General features: G+C 38.6%; 1 protein-coding gene across 2 annotated transcripts in view; it reads left to right on the top strand.

Annotated features, from left to right (window-relative positions):
* The first annotated feature begins 456 nt into the window (after window positions 1-456).
* The window catches only part of FANCC (FA complementation group C), a 116,300-nt gene continuing 97,801 nt past the window's right edge, over window positions 457-18,955 (top strand). The window contains exons 1-2 of one of the 2 annotated variants that reach the window (XM_054986687.1): window positions 457-695; window positions 17,504-17,669. In XM_054986687.1, the coding sequence (XP_054842662.1) occupies window positions 631-695; window positions 17,504-17,669 (231 nt within the window). In that variant the 5' untranslated portion in view covers window positions 457-630. Of the gene's footprint in view, window positions 696-1,112; window positions 1,180-17,503; window positions 17,670-18,955 lie in introns of those variants that run through there. The other variant, XM_054986688.1, reaches the window with a different exon arrangement.

Raw genomic sequence — 18,955 nt, forward strand, 5'->3', positions numbered from 1 at the left:
GTCTCACATCCAAGTATTAAGCACGGCCGACCCTGTTTAACTTGAGATCAGATGAGCTCAGGCTTGCCCGGGCTAGAGACAGCAGAGTCTAGGGGTAAAGTTGATAAGGTTAAGCTGGTCCGGGGAATCAGGCGGGCTCCTTCCAGAGCGGTCCCTCCCCCGCAGCGTAATGCCAAGAGAAATGCTTTGTGCAGAGAGAGGAACTGTGTGTCTGGTATAGGACGGGGGGGAACACTGTCGGGACCAGTCGCTGCTGAGCCAAGGGGAACCCTTAGCCGCGGGACTCTTGCCATGAGGCATGCAAAGGGTTAAGGCTGGGCGAGGACGTTTCACCTCCTCTATCTCCATTGGATACCGCGGGCCGGGACCGGCGCTCTACCGGGTTTCCATTGGCCTCTTGAACTGTCCTTTCCGACTCTGCCGGTTCCTAGCCCTTCCGTAGTACGGGCTATTCCAGCAAGTTTTGAAAGGGCCGGCGGGAGAAAGCTAAGGGAGTCTCTCCCGGAGTGAGAGCTCAACAGCGGCTTGAAACCTGACGGACAACGCAGAGCGGAGCTATGTAGCCTCCTCCCGGGCATTTACCCGGAAGCAAGTCCTGCTTTATTCAACATGGGATTTGCTTCCTAATAAATGTGCACAACAGTGAAGCGCGATCCTATCCATGTTGACTTGGAAGTGAAGCCCGCTGAACGCAAGTAAGTACGCCTCGGACTGAAGCGGGTTCCTAGCTGGTCTCCTTGGAAGTACGCACACTCCCCCCCCCCCCAAGTTCATATTACAGGGAACTGGACTCTTAAACGAGTTCGTACAGGATTATGGCGCGATCTCCCGTTAGAGCTGGGAGGAGGGGACCAGGAAATCTGCAGTGTGAATGGCAAAAGAGTGTCGAGTGAAGGGCGGACGTGGGAAGATTTGGAGGAAGAGACCGAGAAGGGGAGGGCTGTTTTGCCCATCTTGCAAGGCGCCACGCCACCTTAGCAGTGACACAGTTAAAGGGCAACCAACCCCAGTTCCTGCGCTTTTCCTACGTGCACCAAATACCACCCTCCCCAGTTTTCTCTTCCTTCCCCGTTCACAAAACGTTTGCGCAGGCGCACTGGAATGGGGGGGGGAGACACGTCTTCGCGCCCTCTGAGAATTTTCCCTCGCGTACTCGCCGGTACCCGGAGAAGAAAGACGGTTTGTGGTCTTTATCTCTTTTGGTTTCTCTGTTTGAAGGAGGGAAGAGCCAGCCTGTGGGGTGTTCCTTGTTCCGGCATAGAATCATAATTTGCTTTTCGTGCTATTTTTTTCTCCTGTGTAAGGAAAGCTTGTGTGCCCGTTGATGAGAAGTAACGATGGGGGAGGGGAGAAACGGGTTGAGGGTCGGCTTGGAAGACCAGATACCCCATTCAGCTCTTTGGGTAAACTTTGGGTCAGTCTTTTTCTTTCCATATAGGCTACATTGCAGGGTGGTGGTGAAGCCAAAATGAAGGAGTGGAAAGAAATGTGTACCTTGGGCTCCTCGAAAGAATGGTGGGATAAAAACAGAGCAATGCAGATAGATTCAGGAAAGGTTAGAGACAAGGATGGAATTAACATTTCAGTACTAGATTATGGTGTTGTTGCAGAGGAAAAGTTGTGTGGAGGGGATGTAGTCTTTTGGCTTGTTCACACATAGGTGTAACAATATTATTTATTTATTTTTATTTACATCATTTGTAGTCTGCCTTTCTCACAGACCCAAGGCAGATTACACAGTTCAAGTAACTAGTCAATATCAAAGACATTTCAACAAACATGTAATGGGTATATACCTGCAAATTTGCAAAGATTTTAAAAACAGCAGAAATACAATACAGAGCTGAAGAAAAGTTGAAACAGCCCAAGCAGTTCCATCAATGACATATTAAACAACATAAGAACTACTCTGGAGTCTATGGTCCCTCAAAGTTTACAGCAATAGTAGAGAAGTCTGTGGTTCCTTCTTATTCCTTTACCAATGGGTTCTCTATACCTTGACTGATGGGTTTCTTGAGACCACTTCCTTACAGTACAGCCCCCTATCCGAGTAAAAACTCCTTTTGAATAATTCAGTTTCAGACTGAGTTTGTGGAAAGCATTGTTTGCAGTTGCTTTAATGTGCTTTTCTAGCAGTAGTGCTGGATCCAGTACAACTCCTAGGCTCTTAACTGAGTTTGCAAGAGTCAGAAGAACTCCATCGAAAGTAGGGAGTACAATGACCTTCAAGATCTTTGCCTTCTCAACTAGCTCCTCTTTCATCTTATCTGGATTCAGTTTTAATTTGTTTGCTTTCAGTCATTTGACCACAGCGGTCGAACAGTGTCCTAAGATCTCTACTGCATCCCACGGAGATTTGGATAGTGAGATATCGAGCTGAGTGTTACCTGCATATTGATAGCATCCAATTCCATAGCTATGAATGAGATCTCTGAAAGGCTTTACATAGAGGTTGAATAAAATGGGGGATAAGATTGTGCCCTGTGGAATCCACAAGATAATTCCCATTCTGCAGATAGCTGGTCCCCAACATCTACCCTTTGAATCAGTCCCATGAAAAATGATTTAAACCAGTCCAAGGCACATACCTTGATACTTCTGCCTCCAGGTACCTCAACAAGATGACATAGTCTACTTTATCAAAGGCTGCAGATAGATCCGGGAGGAGCAACAAAGAAGCATGGCCTTTGTCTGTATTCAGGCAGAGATCATCAACTAATGCCACCAGAGTAGTCACCATCCCATAGCCTGGTCTGAATCTCGACTGAAATCAGTACAAAACACTAAGTTATCCTAGAAGACTTGGAGTTGGTCGCCTACTGTTCTCTCAGTCAGTTTGCCCAGAAAGTGCAGATGAGAGATGGAATGATAACTGGCTGTCATTTTTGTCTAGGGATGGTTTTTTAAGTAGTGAGCAGAAAACTACCTGTCCGAGAGGTCAGGGGAAGGTGCTCTGAGTTAGTGACTGATTTATGATAAACCTCAAGGGCTTATTTATATGGTATTTACATGATTTTAGCAGTCAAGATGGGTAAGGATCCAGTGTGCAGGTAGTGGCCTTCACAGATGCTAGGTTCCTGTCCGTGTCCATCACTGTAACTGGTTCAAAGTGGTCTATATGTGAACCAATCAGTGTAATATGAATTTATTCGATCTCACCTGTATTTCAGCTAGCATCCAGATTAGAGTGTATCTGTGCTATTGTTTATTAAGTCTAAGGTGTGACCTCTTTCATGTGTGGGGCCTGTCACTATTTGAGTGGCCCAAGGCTACCAGGGAAAGTATAAATTCCTGGGCCGGCCCAGTTGTGGAGTATTGAGCAAGGATGTTGAAGTCCTCCAGAACAATCAGTCTAAGCGTCTTCAACACTGCATCTGAGATCATCTCTGTCAATTCAGAAAGGGTGCTTAATGGAGAGCTGGGTGGTCAGTTGACAAGCAGAATACTTAATCTAGCTCTAATTACCAGTGAAAGGAGCATACAGTCAATGGCAGCTATAGCTTGTAATAGAAGTCTACGAAAGTTGAAGGACTCACAAAGGATAATAGCAAACCCCTCCTCCTTAGCATAGCACAGGGGGAGTTAGTGGCCCTTGCATTGTTGACTCTTATGATGTTAGAGAGGTTAGATAAGCAGTGAGCAAATTTGCTTGGTATGGGTCACCATATATAGATCCCACAACCATATCTACCAGGTCCTGTCTGCTCTGGAAGGCACATCCACCATACATCATATGCTGGGTAGAGAAGCTCAAAAGTATACCTCTCAAAAGCTATATATTCACATATATGAAATGTTTGTACCAAAAAGTCTGTATTATACAGCACTGTTAGCATACATGGTTCTTTACATAGTTTCATAATCAAAATGAAGATTCCTTCCCCAAGGAACCTACAGTTTAAATTCTTCACTACAGTATCTGTCTGCTCCTCTTTTGTACTCGCTGTGGTTGGGTTCATGGTGCCACAGTGGGACTTTCCTGCTTCCCACTGGAACATCCTGAAATTCTCTGGTGGTGGATAATGGAGAGGGAGGGGGGCAAAGAGAGGGGGGAATTACCCCCTTTGCCAGTGAAAGCTCTTTTCTGCAGACAGAACCTTTGAATCCAACTCATAGTCTATATCTCTAAGTTATTTTGAAAGGGTTTTAAAGAAGTTTTAATCACTTGCTCTTTTTAACTTGCAAATTACCTGTCAGTAGGGTTAAGGAGAATAGTGCGAGCTGATTTGGGTTCACTGGAGAGAAAAATATTTTTATTTATTCATTCATCCACTACCTGTCCCCCAAATGGTTTCAATCGTTCTCATCTCCATTTTATCCTCCAACAACCTCAATTTTAGCCTCCAACATTTTATCCTCCAACAACCCTGTAAGGTAAGTTAGGCTGAGAGTTTGTGACTGGCCCAAGATCACTCAGTGAGCTTGCCTGGCAGAATGGAGGTTTGAACCTGGATCTTCTCTGTTCTAAACCACTGGACCACACTACTTGTATATAATAAGTGAAATAAATAAATTTGATGGGTTCTGTAAATGTTCCCCTTTTTCAGGATCCTCTGCATTGAATGTCGCTCCACTCTGTGAAGGATGGAGTGAAAGTTTTAACTTCATCAAAACTGCGTCCTCAGTTGCAGTTCTGTACACAGGGGTAAATGACAACTATTCACCTGCATGAAGAAAAGCAAAGCATTGGACTCAGTGTGAGGCTAGAGTGCATTATTACTTTTTTTGGTTCCAAGGTAAACAATACTTGCACATACATTTGGCTGTTTGAGTGATGAATGGAAATAATCCATCTACAAATGAAGCAAATTCACAGGTTTAATTCCATCTGTTAATTATATAACTGTTGGATTTTTCCCCCAGCGAATATTTTCTTTATTTTTATGCTTAAGGAATTCCAGAATATCTTTAAATGCCACAATGTTTTTCCAGCTAGACCATTTACTGACAGTTGAAATTTCACTCTTCCTCTACTTTTGATGGTGTCTGCTCAGCTCCACAGTTGCTTCACAGAAACCTGAAAACTTAGTATTTTGTTAGCAGCTATTTCTAGTTTTTTAAAAAAAATTTCCATCCTTTTTCTTCTTTTTATTTTTTTTTCCTAACGTGCTGGCTGATGATTGATCTGCCACTGCCATCTTTTGGATGGAAACAGATTTGCTAAATAAATATGTGCAGTTTTGCCCTCTTGTGGACTGGCATTTTTGTTTAGAAAAATCACACCAGGGTATGAGTCTATACTACTTTTCCATAACATTGTAGAAGTCTGTTTTCTTGTAATGAGTTACTTTTCTTAATTATGTCTTGGTAAAATGCTTCTGAGACATGGGTTGGATTAATTACATGTAGGTATTCAGTAATACTTCTTTTGGTTACATTGCCAGTGCTTTAATGAATTGTTTCAAATACTTTGAAATCTATCAGGTGTTCCTCAATCATGGCAGATAGCTGAAACATGACTTTGCCAAAATAGTTTTTTGGGTTGTTTTTAAAAACCAGTTCCACGTACAACAATAATATTATTTTCATGCGCTATTGCCGAGTATTTTCAAGAGATGCTGGAACTCCATTCCACCGTGTTCCTGCTGAAAAAAAGCCCTGCTTATGTCATAAGGCACTGAAAGGGAAAAAAGGAAGCACCAATTGAGAAATCACAAACAAGAAAAAGAAAAGAACCTCCAAAAGATGCTCAAAATGGTTGTCGTGGACTGTACTGTCTCAGGATAACATTATGTTTTATGTGAGTTCGCCACAGCGGCTTGCAGCCATATTACAGCTGTGAGTCCATGGTAGCAATTCCATTTAAAAATGCTTCATGGTCCTGATTCCACCCCCCCTCCATTTTCCAGGGCCAAAATGGCTGGAGGGGGGTGTTTGTTGCCATGTCAGTCAGTTTCATGTGCACTGAATCTTACGTGTGCAGCCTCCTGAAAGGGCAAATGATGACGTCCCCTGGGCTGTTTTGGCTTGGGAAAATCAGGCTCTTGTGGCACTTGGGGTTGCCACTGCAATATGGTTGCTAATTGCTGTTAGAAACTTGTGTAAAATGTTATCTGCGGTTTGACCCTTGATATTGAAAAAAGCTCCTTTTCCTAGGAAAAATAAGTTGTGAATATATGAACAATCAGGGAGAGCTATACCTTGTTTCTTCAGTCTTTTCCAGCCAGTACACTGGTACTTGAAAAATGTTAGAGCAACTTTGGAACATTTAAATAGATAATAGACATTTCCAGTATTTTATTTGGATTCACCTTATTTTTCTGTTTGGCTAATTCAGGTGAGCAGATACAATAATTTACAGCATTGCACAGAAGTTTTTGTGTTAGCTGCAGTGCACAGTAGAAAGGCTCATTTACCATTGCGCTTTTACAGACTGGAGTAGGCTGCAGGGACTATATCATTCCATTCTTGTTCCATCTGCAGTGGCTCCCAGTTTGCTTCTAAGCCCAATTCAGTGTGATGGTATTGACCTTTAAAGTCCAATGCAGCTTGGGACTGGTATATCTTAAAGACCGCCTTCTCCTCTATGAACCTACCTGTAATTCTGATTGTGTATCAGCACTATCAATGCCACCAACTACCTAGGTGCTCAGATGTAGCTGATTTTAAATGATGCATTCTAAGTTCATGATAATTCTGGGACATATATAATTCAAACAAGTTGCTTAATTATGACAACAGAAGCTACCAGGCCAGCCACCATGACACAAAACTTGAATTTTCTGTTCATTTTGAACTATAAGCAAATAATTGAGATGATAATATAAAGTACTCACTTCCAGGGGTCATTTTGTAGAAAAAGAACTCCAGGAACTCATTAGCATAACTCATTACCATATCTCATTAGCATTTTTCACACCCCCTGACATCACTGGAAGTGTGTCAGAAGGCAACACCCACCCCTCAGGCCCCTTTCCCCAAAAATCTCGAGGTGTTACCTGAAAATAAAGCAGAATAAACTCAAACCAGCCTACCCTCCTCTGGACAGCCAGCCCCAGCAGCCCTACTTGCACGGACGCACTCACTCACTCACTCACTAGTCACAAATGAAAATAAAGCAGCAGAATGAATTGACGCAGCTTACCCTCCTTTGGCGATCCAGGCCCAGTAGCCCAGCTTGCACTCACTCTCTCTTTCTTATGAGTCATGAATGAAAATAAAGCAGCAGAATGAATTGAAGCAGCAGCTTACCCTCCTTTGGAGATCCAAGCCCAGCTTGCACTCACTCTCATTTTCACGAATGAATATAAAGCAGCAGAATGAATTGAAGCAGCTTAGACTCCTTTGGAGGGGAGGCAGAGGGGAGGAAAAGGAATCATGTGTGTGGGGCCAAAAAACGTGACCACTTTTCAGCTCTACCGGGGTGCCATTCCGGTGCATTCCCCCTCCAAATGAGCCCTGATCACATCAACAGCAAATGGGCCTGACTAAACAGCAAGCTGCAATTTTAGTGAATGGTTTGCTTATGAAGAAGATTGAAATAACAAAAGGAACACGTCAAGGATGCCCAATCTCACCACTATTATTTATCATTGCACTTGAAATCTTGGCGGTGAGAATCAGACAAGATAACAAAATTGCTGGAACAAAGGAGGGAAAAGATATATATAAGATAGAAAGCTATGCAGATGATGTGGTCATATCAGTGACAAATCTAGATACCTTCCTGATTTATGTAATGGAACAAATATTAAGATTTGGGCAGCATTCTTGATCTACATTAAATAAGAGGAAAACTATGATAATGTTACTATCGACAACAAAAGAGGAATGTGAAGAGATCAGAAATATAACGGACTGTACCATTACTACAAAGCCAATAAAATATTTAGGGATAAATGTATCATCATGAAATGAGAACCTAATTATAAAAAAAAATTGGACAGGAATTATAGAAGACTTGCAGAGATGGCAAAAATTAAAGATTTCATGACTGGGAAGAATTGCAGCTGTTAAAAGGAATATTCTACCTAAATTGAATTTATTTCAAATGATTTCAATTTATATAGAACAAAAGGCTTTCAATAAATGGCAAAAAGTAATAAATGACTTTATATGGAAAGGAAAGAAACCAAGGATAAGGCTTTAAAGTATTGCAAGACAACAAAAATCGAGGAGGATTGGCTGTACCGAACATTAAATTGTATCATCAAGCAGCGGTGTTAGTTTGGATAACAGACTGGATTATAAATCCATGTAGCAGACATATCAAATTGGATACAGTGGACGCTAAAGAAGGTATCCATAATTATTTATGGTCAAAGAAATCATGCGAACTCATTCATAAACAGGATGGAGCCCATATTATAAGGGATGGATTGCTCAAAATATGGTTCCAATGCAGAAACAATTTTTTTAAATATTTTTTTATTTTAACATCTAGAACAATAAACTACAAAAAACTACAATAGTACAAGGGGAGGGAAAGAAGGGAGAGAGAGGGGGAAAAAAAGAGGGGGAAGGGGGGTGGAAAAATGGGGAAGGCAACTCACAAACACTAAACACTACACTTCAATGCTTTCCCTTCATAGTGCCATAATTAAAGAAAATAGCTTAATAAAGTAATGATGGAATGGTTGATCTTACAAAATACAAATTACAGTTCAAATTAAATCTCCCCCCCCCCCCCGGGCCTCGGACGCAGTTCTCTCTGAGCAGCTACAGCCGCAGCGCTCATTGCCTCCCCCCTCCCTTCAGGCTTCAAATATTCTTCTTTTTGCTTGGTGTCTGGCCCAGATTCTGGATTCTTGTCCACAAAATCCCTTAGCTGATCTTCCGAATTAATCTTGTAAGCTTGATCTTTATAACTAAACCCAATTCCTTCCGGAAGTAGCCATTTGTACTTTATGTCACGTTCCCTCAAAAGAGCTGCCAGCTTTTTATACTTAAACCTTCTCTTCCGGACTAAAAATGGAATGTCTTTCAGTATCTTGACTTTATTTCCCAGAAAGTCCAACTCCGCATTATATGAGTTATATAGGATATTGTCCCGGACCCTCCTGGATGAGAACTCAATAACAATCTCGCGAGGCAGCTGCCGCTTCATCTAATGCAGAAACAAATAGAGTCCACCTATCTCCCCATTGATGTTGCCAATTAACACCTTTTATGATGTAGCCATGAGAAACAGAGCTAATCAATTTAGCTATGAATCAATGATAGACAAAGAAGAAAACATAAAAACCTGGGAAGAATTCCAAGCCCAAAGCAAAACCGTTCTGTGGCTAACTTATTACCAAATAGTATCAAGATTGAAGGATCAAATTCTCAAAGAAGATAGCAGGCTGAGAGAATAAACACAATATGAATTATTAATATCTGGAGACTTGTCACATCTCTTGGGGAAAATCTACACAATATTATTGTAATACCACACAGAAATGGAGCAAGTTAAAACTGGTACGATAAAATGGATGCAAAATTTTGGGGAAACTATTCCGATGGACTTAGGGAAAATCTGTAGACTGAAGATATAAAATTTACAGATTGCCAGCTATTAAATGAAAATTGGTATAAAATGTTCTTTAGATGATACACTACTCCCAAAGATATTGCGAGAATTAGTAAGGGCTATAGTGGACACTGTTGGAAATGTCAGAGCATGGATGCAACATTTTACCATATGTGGTGGACTTGCAAGGAAACATGAAAATATTGGATAAAGATACATGAAGAGATGCAAAAGATTCTCAAACTCAGATTTGAATTAAAGTCAAAAAGTATGCTTTTAAATATTTTACCAATTAATGTGAGAAAAGAACAAGGAGATTTCTTCCATTACATGGTGACGGCAGCGAGACTACTATTTTCAGCAAAATGGAAAACAGATACCTGTCCTGAGCTCCCAGAGTGGAGAGATAAGATTTATGAATATGATTCCGTGGCCTAACTGACTACCTACTTACGTAACAGATCGATAACCGAATTCTGGGGAAAATGGAAGGACATTTTTTATTACCTAGGCAGAAAATAAATGACATAGAAGTTCACATTAAAATATGCTAAGGAGAGGGAAGGAGAGGGAAGAGAAATATAATGTACCTAGGCTTAGAAATGCTAAATAAACAAGATTTTTGTTTATTTGTATTGCTTGTTTAACTCCCAAAACTATTCTATATGTAATGTTCACATACGTATTGTTTATACATTATTGCATAGATTTCAATTTAATGTCTAATCTATGATCTGTATAATCTTTCTCTTATGCTCTTCTATACTTAAAAATAAAATAAAATTCTATAATAAAAAAACACAAATGGGCCTTGAGAACAATGTATTTACTGAAACATCCCTATTTTAACTCAGTGCTACAAACTGCTGTGTTTATTTAGCAGTTCATAAAATTAGAACACTAGTTATTAGTATGATATGAAGTTTTTTTGGTGGTTACTAGTTGCTGTTTTTCTGTTATTATAGTATTGATTTATAGGGGCATATCAATTAACGTACAGTATTCAGCTTTTTCATACCTCAATGAAAAGGCATTCAGTGACTGGCGCTTGGTGATATACTTACTGAATAATTTTCAATGTATAAATTTCAAATAATTTTACTTACTAGTTACTGTTTTTTCATTATTATAGTATTGATTTATAGGAGCATATCAATTAATGTACATTATTCAGGTTTTTCATACCTCAATGAAAAGGCATTCAATGACTTACAGTATAATTTTCAAATGTGGTACCATCTATAGAGAAAAAACAGAAATGGAAGATTATTTTGCCCATTTGGTATTGATACATTTAGTGGAGTACTGTCTGTATAGATTAAATAAGTTTTTGTGTATGCATGTAATTCTGCATGCATTTTATATGTAAGTCACTTGGTGTCCCTAGTTTGAGAGAAAAGTGGAGGGTACAAATATATTAAATCTTGAGGCAGTATTCACACAATGTATCTATAGTTTTTCTTTGGATACCACAAGGGAGGAGTTTTTCTACAGCACTGAGGACAGTTGGAGGATCAGCCTAGAGTGGCACTTCCTGTTTGATTTGTGAGCTCTTTTTGGTTCCAGGCAGTTCTTAAACATCAGATTGCTGCTGATCTGGTAAGCTTTTGGTTCCCATGTATATACCATGGCAGCTGGGAATTCTGTGGTTCCATTGCTGAATCTATGTTTATATTGACTTTGTGAACACCTTAAGCGTGTTTTCATTGAAAGATGGCATACAAATAACCTAAATAAATATGCCTATGTTCAGTTTCCAGATAAGCTTCACATTCTCATGTAGATGTTAGCAAATTACTATGGTTTAATCTCAGTTCTTCGTCTTCAAAATTAAAGCATCTTATAGAGATGTAAAGAAATGATATGCAAAAACTTGCTGCTCAGACATTAGCTCTCTCTGTAATACTACTGGATTTTTTTGAATGCACGTGGAACTTTTAAAAATTGTTGCCCACCTCCACATTCTTGCCCTTGTCATTCTTTTTAATTACTTGGACAGGAGACACAAGAAGAGAATATTGTGCTATTGGAGGCACATAAAGCCCTTTTCTGATGCTCCTAATGGACATACTGGGAGTGCGCTCTGCACACTGTCATGACCATTTTGTCTGAAAGGGGCAACATGTATATTTTGCTGCTTCAGTATGGACCTCCTGAAAACCAGATTTTTGGGGTATGTATTTACACACACTGACACTGCAAAATAGATCTGTTGTCCTGTTCAGACAGCACGGTAACAGCACAGTATGCTGTTCTGGTACACACAATAGGAGTGCCAGACATGTAATGCTTGAAAAAGGGTATAGTTAGCCTTCTTCCTTTGCTCTGCAGGCTTTGTGATTTTTCTTTTTCTGGATATTATCTGGCAGTTTTCAGACCTTAAATGTAGACTTTACATAGTATTTAGTTACAGTTTAGTTAGCTTTTAGTATTAGGTATTGATAATGTTGGTTTTGGCGACTACTGAGAGGACTTAGCTGCCTCTGGTACTAATAAGGTTCTTGCAGCTATGGGGAGGACTGAATATACTGTATATAGTTCATTGATGGCATTTTTCTATTGAACTGTACTTTCTATTTAAACATTTATTGGGACTTATCTGCACTTAAAATGTATTAACATGTTTTAATTAAAACCAAAAACATTCTCAAATAATAAAAATCATTTCATAATAAATTTTATTTAATAAAATCTTCCCACGTTTGTTTGTCGAATATAGTCCAGATGCTTTTGTTTGGGAATCTCTAAACTGATACAATGAGACCATTCTGCTTTTCTACTTTCATTTTACTATTTCTCAGGGGGTTTTTGGTTCAATTTTCTGACTGCAGAAAGTACACAAAGCTGATTGATGTTATTGATGTTAAATGGAGATAGTTTTCATTCTGTCGAAATGTAGATCTATTTATGTGATTTTATATACACAATAAAGCATTTTTTAAAAGTACTGCGAAAGGAAATGATCTCTGAAGAATGCATTGCTTATGTTTTACTGAGTGATTCTCCTCTCACTTTATAAGAAATCAATCTCTTGGCAATTTCTGTAGGCTTTGGAAGCTTCATTTATCAGTTTAATTTGGTGTGTTTGTATGAATATTCTCTCATTCACTTGAGTTTTCATAATATAGATAAATTAATATATGAGATGATCTGTAGAAGTTTATAACAGCCCATGAATGTACTGTAGGACTTCCTTAAAACTGTTAACAAAAGTTACTGACTAAATTGTTTCTCTCAGACACTAATCCAGATAGCTCACTTGACAGAATAAAGTTAATCCGTTCCATGCTGGAAATGCTGCTTACAGAGTCTGAAGGTTGTAACAAATACCCCATGCCTAAACTCCACAGGGTTCCCCACTTCCTAAAAGTATACACCAACAAGTGTTTGACTGAGAGGTTCTCTGAGACAGGAGGAGTAAGGCTTTATTTTGTTCTCTCCCAGGAAGCAGTCAGAATAATTTGAAGAAATTTATAAACCAAGAATGTCTCAGCCAGTGGTAATTTTGTAGCAGCATGAAATGTAATAGGAAGAAGAGTCAACAGTTGTAGAAAGGAAAACAAAAGGCATCCACGCTCCCGGCAGTGTAGGTATTAATTGGAAGAATCGAATTGTAACTGAAAATAAACCCAATGACATGACTTTCCCATATATAGTCTATGCTAACAAACTCTGCTAAGGTTTGATGGGTCAGGCAGCCATGTAAGCAACATTCTGTTTTTTTGTGCTCTGTATTCTTGAGCAGTAAGAACGTCAGGAAAGGTTCAAGTTCTTTGGAAGAAAAAGAGTGTCAGAGGCCCTATACTGTCTTTTCAATACTTGATATATATACACATTTGATAGTAATTACAGGGATGCAGAAGCTAGCAGGCAGGGTCGTAGTGTCAGCTAGTATTGTTTGAACAGATTATTACAGAAAACAGTGATCTTGTACATTGCTCCTCAACTATCTATTTACATTTTTATCCCCGCCTTCATCCAGGGCACTTAAAGTAGCATGCAAGATGTTTTGCAGTGGTGTGAGAACATTTCATATGCTCTACTAGTGATGTATACACATGAAAAAAGGATTCAGATACGTGGCTTGTCATGTGGTGGAATGGAATCTTGAGCTGCAAAAGAGAGCCTGATCAATCATGGAGTAGTTAAGTGAATTAGTCCTAAGTCTCTAATGTTCTTTGGAACTTTTAATCTTTCTGCTTATAAAATAACTTTACTATTTGTCTGGAATATTTATTACACGTCAGGCATTTTAGCTATTTTTGAAGTGTGTGTGTGTGATGCTGTGCTTGTGATGCTGTGCCCAAACTGTCCTTTTATAAGTTACACATAAATGCATGTAACAAAACCACAGTGCCATTATTTTAAAAATGGAAAAGGCTCCACCCTTATTCTTAAGAAGAACGTCATCAAGATGATATGTCAATGGTATTCAACACTGTTAAGAATTGCTAAAATGTATCACAATGGACCAAGGCATTGTTGGTTTTGTAAACATGATACTGATTTTGCGCTTATGTAGTGATAGTTTTTGCATGCAAAGAAATTTTAGGAAACAATCAGCATAATTCTAAATCAAGTTTTTGGTACAGAATTGCCTTTCAGACAAGTAATATCACTCCTGAATTAGGTAGATGTAGCACCAAAGACGTTGCAGCTCCATCTTTTGCATGTTTCTATAGTTAGGATAGTTTTTGCAACAGTTTGGAAACATTCTCTGGTAGATAAGCATCAATGGGTAGAAACGATTTTAAAAATTTATGATTAAAATAACATTTCATAACTGAATTTGAATGGATGGACCTCTCATTAATTAATTAAATAATTTTAATAATAATAACAATAACCTTTATTGGCATTAGAAATAATAATAGTCTACAATCAGAGATAGGGACAATCAGAGATAGGGATAGGCAGAAGCATAAGCATAAACAAGCAATTAGTAACACAGTTAATAAAATTAATAAACATTCAGCAGTCAGGTGCGGCTATATGCTTGGATTTAACTTTATAAACTTCTGCTAGAAATTTTGCAACACTTAAAGTAACACAAGGGTTACGATCTTATAAAAGGTGAACTAAAATTCCTCCTTTAATAGAATTATTATACTGAAGGTGTTCAGTTAAAAATTGTTTGCGTAACAGACCAAAGAGAGGGCATTCTAGAATAATGTGGGACAATGAGTCATGTAAATAATTTAAATATGTATTATATCTTTATGTTGCTAATTCATGGAATACATGGCAAAATAAATTTAAAAAACAAAAATAGTTTTGGGAGGAGGTGATACTGAATTGTTAAGTAGAATTAGAAAGTTTATTGCCTAACATTTCTCCTTCAGTGTACAAGACCTGAGCAAGGCTGTTAATGATAACTTTTAGAGGTTGTTAATTCATAGGCTTGCCGTAAGTCAGAAGGGATTTGATGGCACAGAACATATGCATGCATACATTTCTCCATTTCCAGTTGCCCACCCCATGCCTTCTACTCTACAGGGTTCAAAATGCAGGTAAACACACACTTTCAACCCAGAATAAGGGCGGGAAAATTTGAAGCAGAGAAATATTGGGTGATGCGCACTCTTTCAGTTGTGTCTGTTCAAAATCATCCCCAAACTTAGTTTTTTTCTTATTTTTTAAGAAGACAATGGCGGTGGACTGTGTTAAATACTTATTTAATATGTAGTTAGCCAGAGTGAGGCTTCTGGTCCTCATTACAGAGCATCTGGAATATCAGTCCCATAGATACTTCCCTAGAATAGTGAATATGAGGATATCAACAAACTGAGGTTTTTGAAATTGGTCTTAAGGCTGCCTTGGTAATTCAGATGGTCTCTCCTCTCATCTGATATCATGATGGTTGTTTGGGTTTGGGTGTTATTTCCAATATTTTAAACAGTGCTCTTCTCACATAGTTCTTGAAACACAGTTGTCTTCAGTTCATTTCACTCAATTTGGGTACTATAGAAAATACTTCACTGGCAGAAACTCTTTTTTAAAATGGTATATGTGGAATGAGTGAAATCATTGTTTTTCTTGGCCTCTTGGGAAGTGTGCAGGTATATTAGAGAGGTATAGTGAAGAAATGGAAAAGGAGGGATTTCCTCATTGGTTTTCATGTGCATTTACTGCTAAGATGTCATATACAGTAAAGTGCCTATAAGCCTGTCTTGCCAACAACCCAGAAGCTGTTCAAGAATGGTCTTATTTACAAGCCTTGGTCGTAGATCCCCTGGGATGACTGTTTTTTATTTTTAAATTTATCTACATAAGGCTTTGCATGAGAGTCCCAACTCTTCATTGCCAACAAAATTGTACTGATAATAAAGAATTTTGGTTCTCTTCTTACATATAAGCACATTTTAGCAATATATTATAGAAAGTTCAAGTGAAATACTAATCAGTCTTAATTTCAGTTATAAAACTTCTCCACGAAAAAGAAACCTTTTAAAATTAATATGAGAGTGGGGTCTAGGGAGAAAAGATGGGAATGAAAATGCAGTAGTCAGGTTCAATACTTCATAGACTCTGTCAGGGCTAGGCCGGGGTTGTGAAGTGGTTATATTTTGAAGCAGACTTGGAGCAACTGTATGAAATGCAACAAGCAGGATGTACTGCTGAACTGATAGTTCATGACAAAGGGTCAGACGTACAGTATTTGTACCTGACCTGGCCAGTCCAGCAGCCTCAGACTGTTTGGAGGTAGTAATGCACATCTCTTTGGGTGATAGTTTTAGGTGGGTAGCCATGTTGGTCTGCAGTAGAATGGCAGGATTTGAGTCCAGTGATACCTTAGAAACCAACAAGATTTCCATAGTGTAAGCTTTCAAGGGTCTCTCAAAGGGAGCTCTGACTCTTGAAAGTTTACACCCTGAAAATCTGGTTGGTCTCTAAGGTGCCACTTAACTCAAATCCTGCTGTTTTCTTTTGTGTCTGTCTGAACGCACATAGTTCTAATTGAATTTCTTGATATGAGGGAGGGCAAAGGTGCCCTGGAGATTACGGTGCCCTTGTCATTTCATTCCGGGGCTTTTTTGGTCATAAATAGTAACTCATATTTTAGTAGGCCAAAACTGGTAGCAAAACCTTTGTTTTCTCAAGGTTCGTAAATGGTCACCAGTTGTAACTTTCTGGCTTGCATTTGAAAGTTTTCTGGGATATAGTAACATGATCTTTGTACTGGAATGTTCACAAGACAGGTCAGAATGTTCAAAGCAGCATTTCACAGTGTGATAAGCACATAACTTTGCACCTAATGATCAGCTGGGTGCACAGAGTGAGAACCTGAATATGGTAGCTTCTTGGATGGTATTAGTAGAGAGGGATTTGACAGGTTCCCAGTTTCAAGGAAGTAAGAAAGGATCATCATCATCATCATCATCATCAATTTATATACCTCCCTTCAGGATGACTTAACACTCGCTCAGAGCAGTTTACAAAGTATGCCATTATTATTCCCACAACAACAAATATCCTGAGAGGTGAGTGGGACTGAGAGAGCTCTGGAGAGCTGTGACTGACCCAGCTGGCTTCAAGTGGAGGAGTGGGGAATCAAACCCAGTTCTCCGGATTAGAGTCCCGCGCTCTTAACCACTACACCAAACTGGCTCTCAAGTTTAATTTATTGTTGAATTCTGACACTACTGTAGTCATACAGAGTGTTCCAGTAAGTACTTTCCTTGGAAAATTGTGATTTATTATGAGTTCAGATTTGTGAACACTGGGAATTAGCAATATTGCTCTTATTCCAAACATGTGGTTTCTGGGTGAAGTATTGTAGCCCAAGAGTGTCTTTCATTTATAAAGAAGGATTCTGACTGTGTATTTGTTTCCCACATGTTAGATATTGTGCATACCTATGAATGTTTCTATACCTATAATTCATTTTGTAATTTATTTTGTAACTTCATAGACTAGTTTATGGATCTTACACATGGCACAGATTTTAAGATCTGCACCTTCTCTTGCAATGAATGATAGCAAAGCTTTTCTCCAAAGAAGAGTTTTGTCAAATGAGAATTCTCTCCCTCCCTCCCCCCCTTAATGTGGCAGGATGGATGAAGATGCTGGAATCACAAAATCACGCTTTGAGTTTTGGCTGCGCAAAGCCCTTGAGTGGGGTCAAATCACCACTCCAGAATCTCAGCAAGATGTCTGCCTTCACTTGCCTGAATTACAGGAATTTCTACTGCAGATTTATGGAGCTTTGAAACATATGGTAAGTAAATTAACTGGAAGAATGAACTGTTTTGAAGACTGTTGCAGAAACATTGTGCACCCCACATTTTGACAAGACAGAAAGCTAACAGTAGCAGAGAGCCTTGTAGTATTGACCTAATGTATTGCTAGATCACAGAAGCAAATTGGGGAAACAGCCACAGGTAATGCAAACAGGAATGTGTTTCCTGTGTGCCTGATTTATTGTGAAAGGAGTCGTTTATTCTTGATTGGTTATGTTCTCACATGAGATTTCATAACCAACACAGTAACCTTTTTCAAAAAAGACTTTAAAATAAACAAGTATCTGATTCTGGTTTTCAGGTCATAAATTGAATTATTTCAAGACCTTTACACATGAAATTATAATTGATCTCTTAAATCTTAAAAAGTCTGTTGACACACTAACCACACTGCTGGGGCACACAAAGAAATGTCAGGTACTGTCACTGGATTACAAACAAATATTTCTATTTATGTCTATGTGATTTTATTATTGCCTCTGAATTCTTAGTGAATTACAAGCCATTAGAACATTTTGCTATATTTTTATGTAATAAAGTATTTTGACTGTATTTTACACTTAGTAGTATAAAACGCTCGCAAAGTGTTTCAAAATAGTGTTGTAATTGTCAGATAAATTATAAATCTGTGACTGCTTAGATGTTTGTAAAATTGAAAATCTTTTTGAAATGTTGCTAGTACAACAAGTTCTGAAACTTGGTCACAAATGAACCTTCCGTATTTGGCCCCAGGACTAGCCCCATATGTGAAAGAAATCTGAAGAATTTATTGCAGCAGCATGAGATGGTTATCTTTTCTGCTGCTTGCATATTATCTCAGTGGTACCATTTTAAAAGCCTTTATTTATTAGGTAGTAAAGCTACAAAAATGGAAAAATAGACTGATTGCATAACAGTGTTTATAAATTGCACTATGTACGACTTTTATTGCAAAGGTGCTTTCCATTTGGTAAAATGTTGTTTAGTTTTGTAGCTTTAGTGTCTGTTAAATTTCAGGTTGTAACTGGCTAAGTATGATGTCATATAGCATATAGTAAATAAAAATTTCAGCACCTCTTTGTACTGTGGTTCCCTCTCCTATCTTTATAAATTTGTAGGATGTTTCAAGTGCTATGAAATCTTTATTTTGCAACCCTTCCCAATTTGAAAGTTAACTTTTAATTGTTTTTTTTATATATTAAAACTCCATCTTGTATAGATGTAGATGTGGCCACAGAAGGTGTGCGAAATAATAATAGTCTTACTGCATTTATAAAAGAGACTG

Source organism: Eublepharis macularius, chromosome 8 (genome assembly GCF_028583425.1).
Source record: "Eublepharis macularius isolate TG4126 chromosome 8, MPM_Emac_v1.0, whole genome shotgun sequence".
Classification (NCBI taxonomy): domain Eukaryota; kingdom Metazoa; phylum Chordata; class Lepidosauria; order Squamata; family Eublepharidae; genus Eublepharis; species Eublepharis macularius.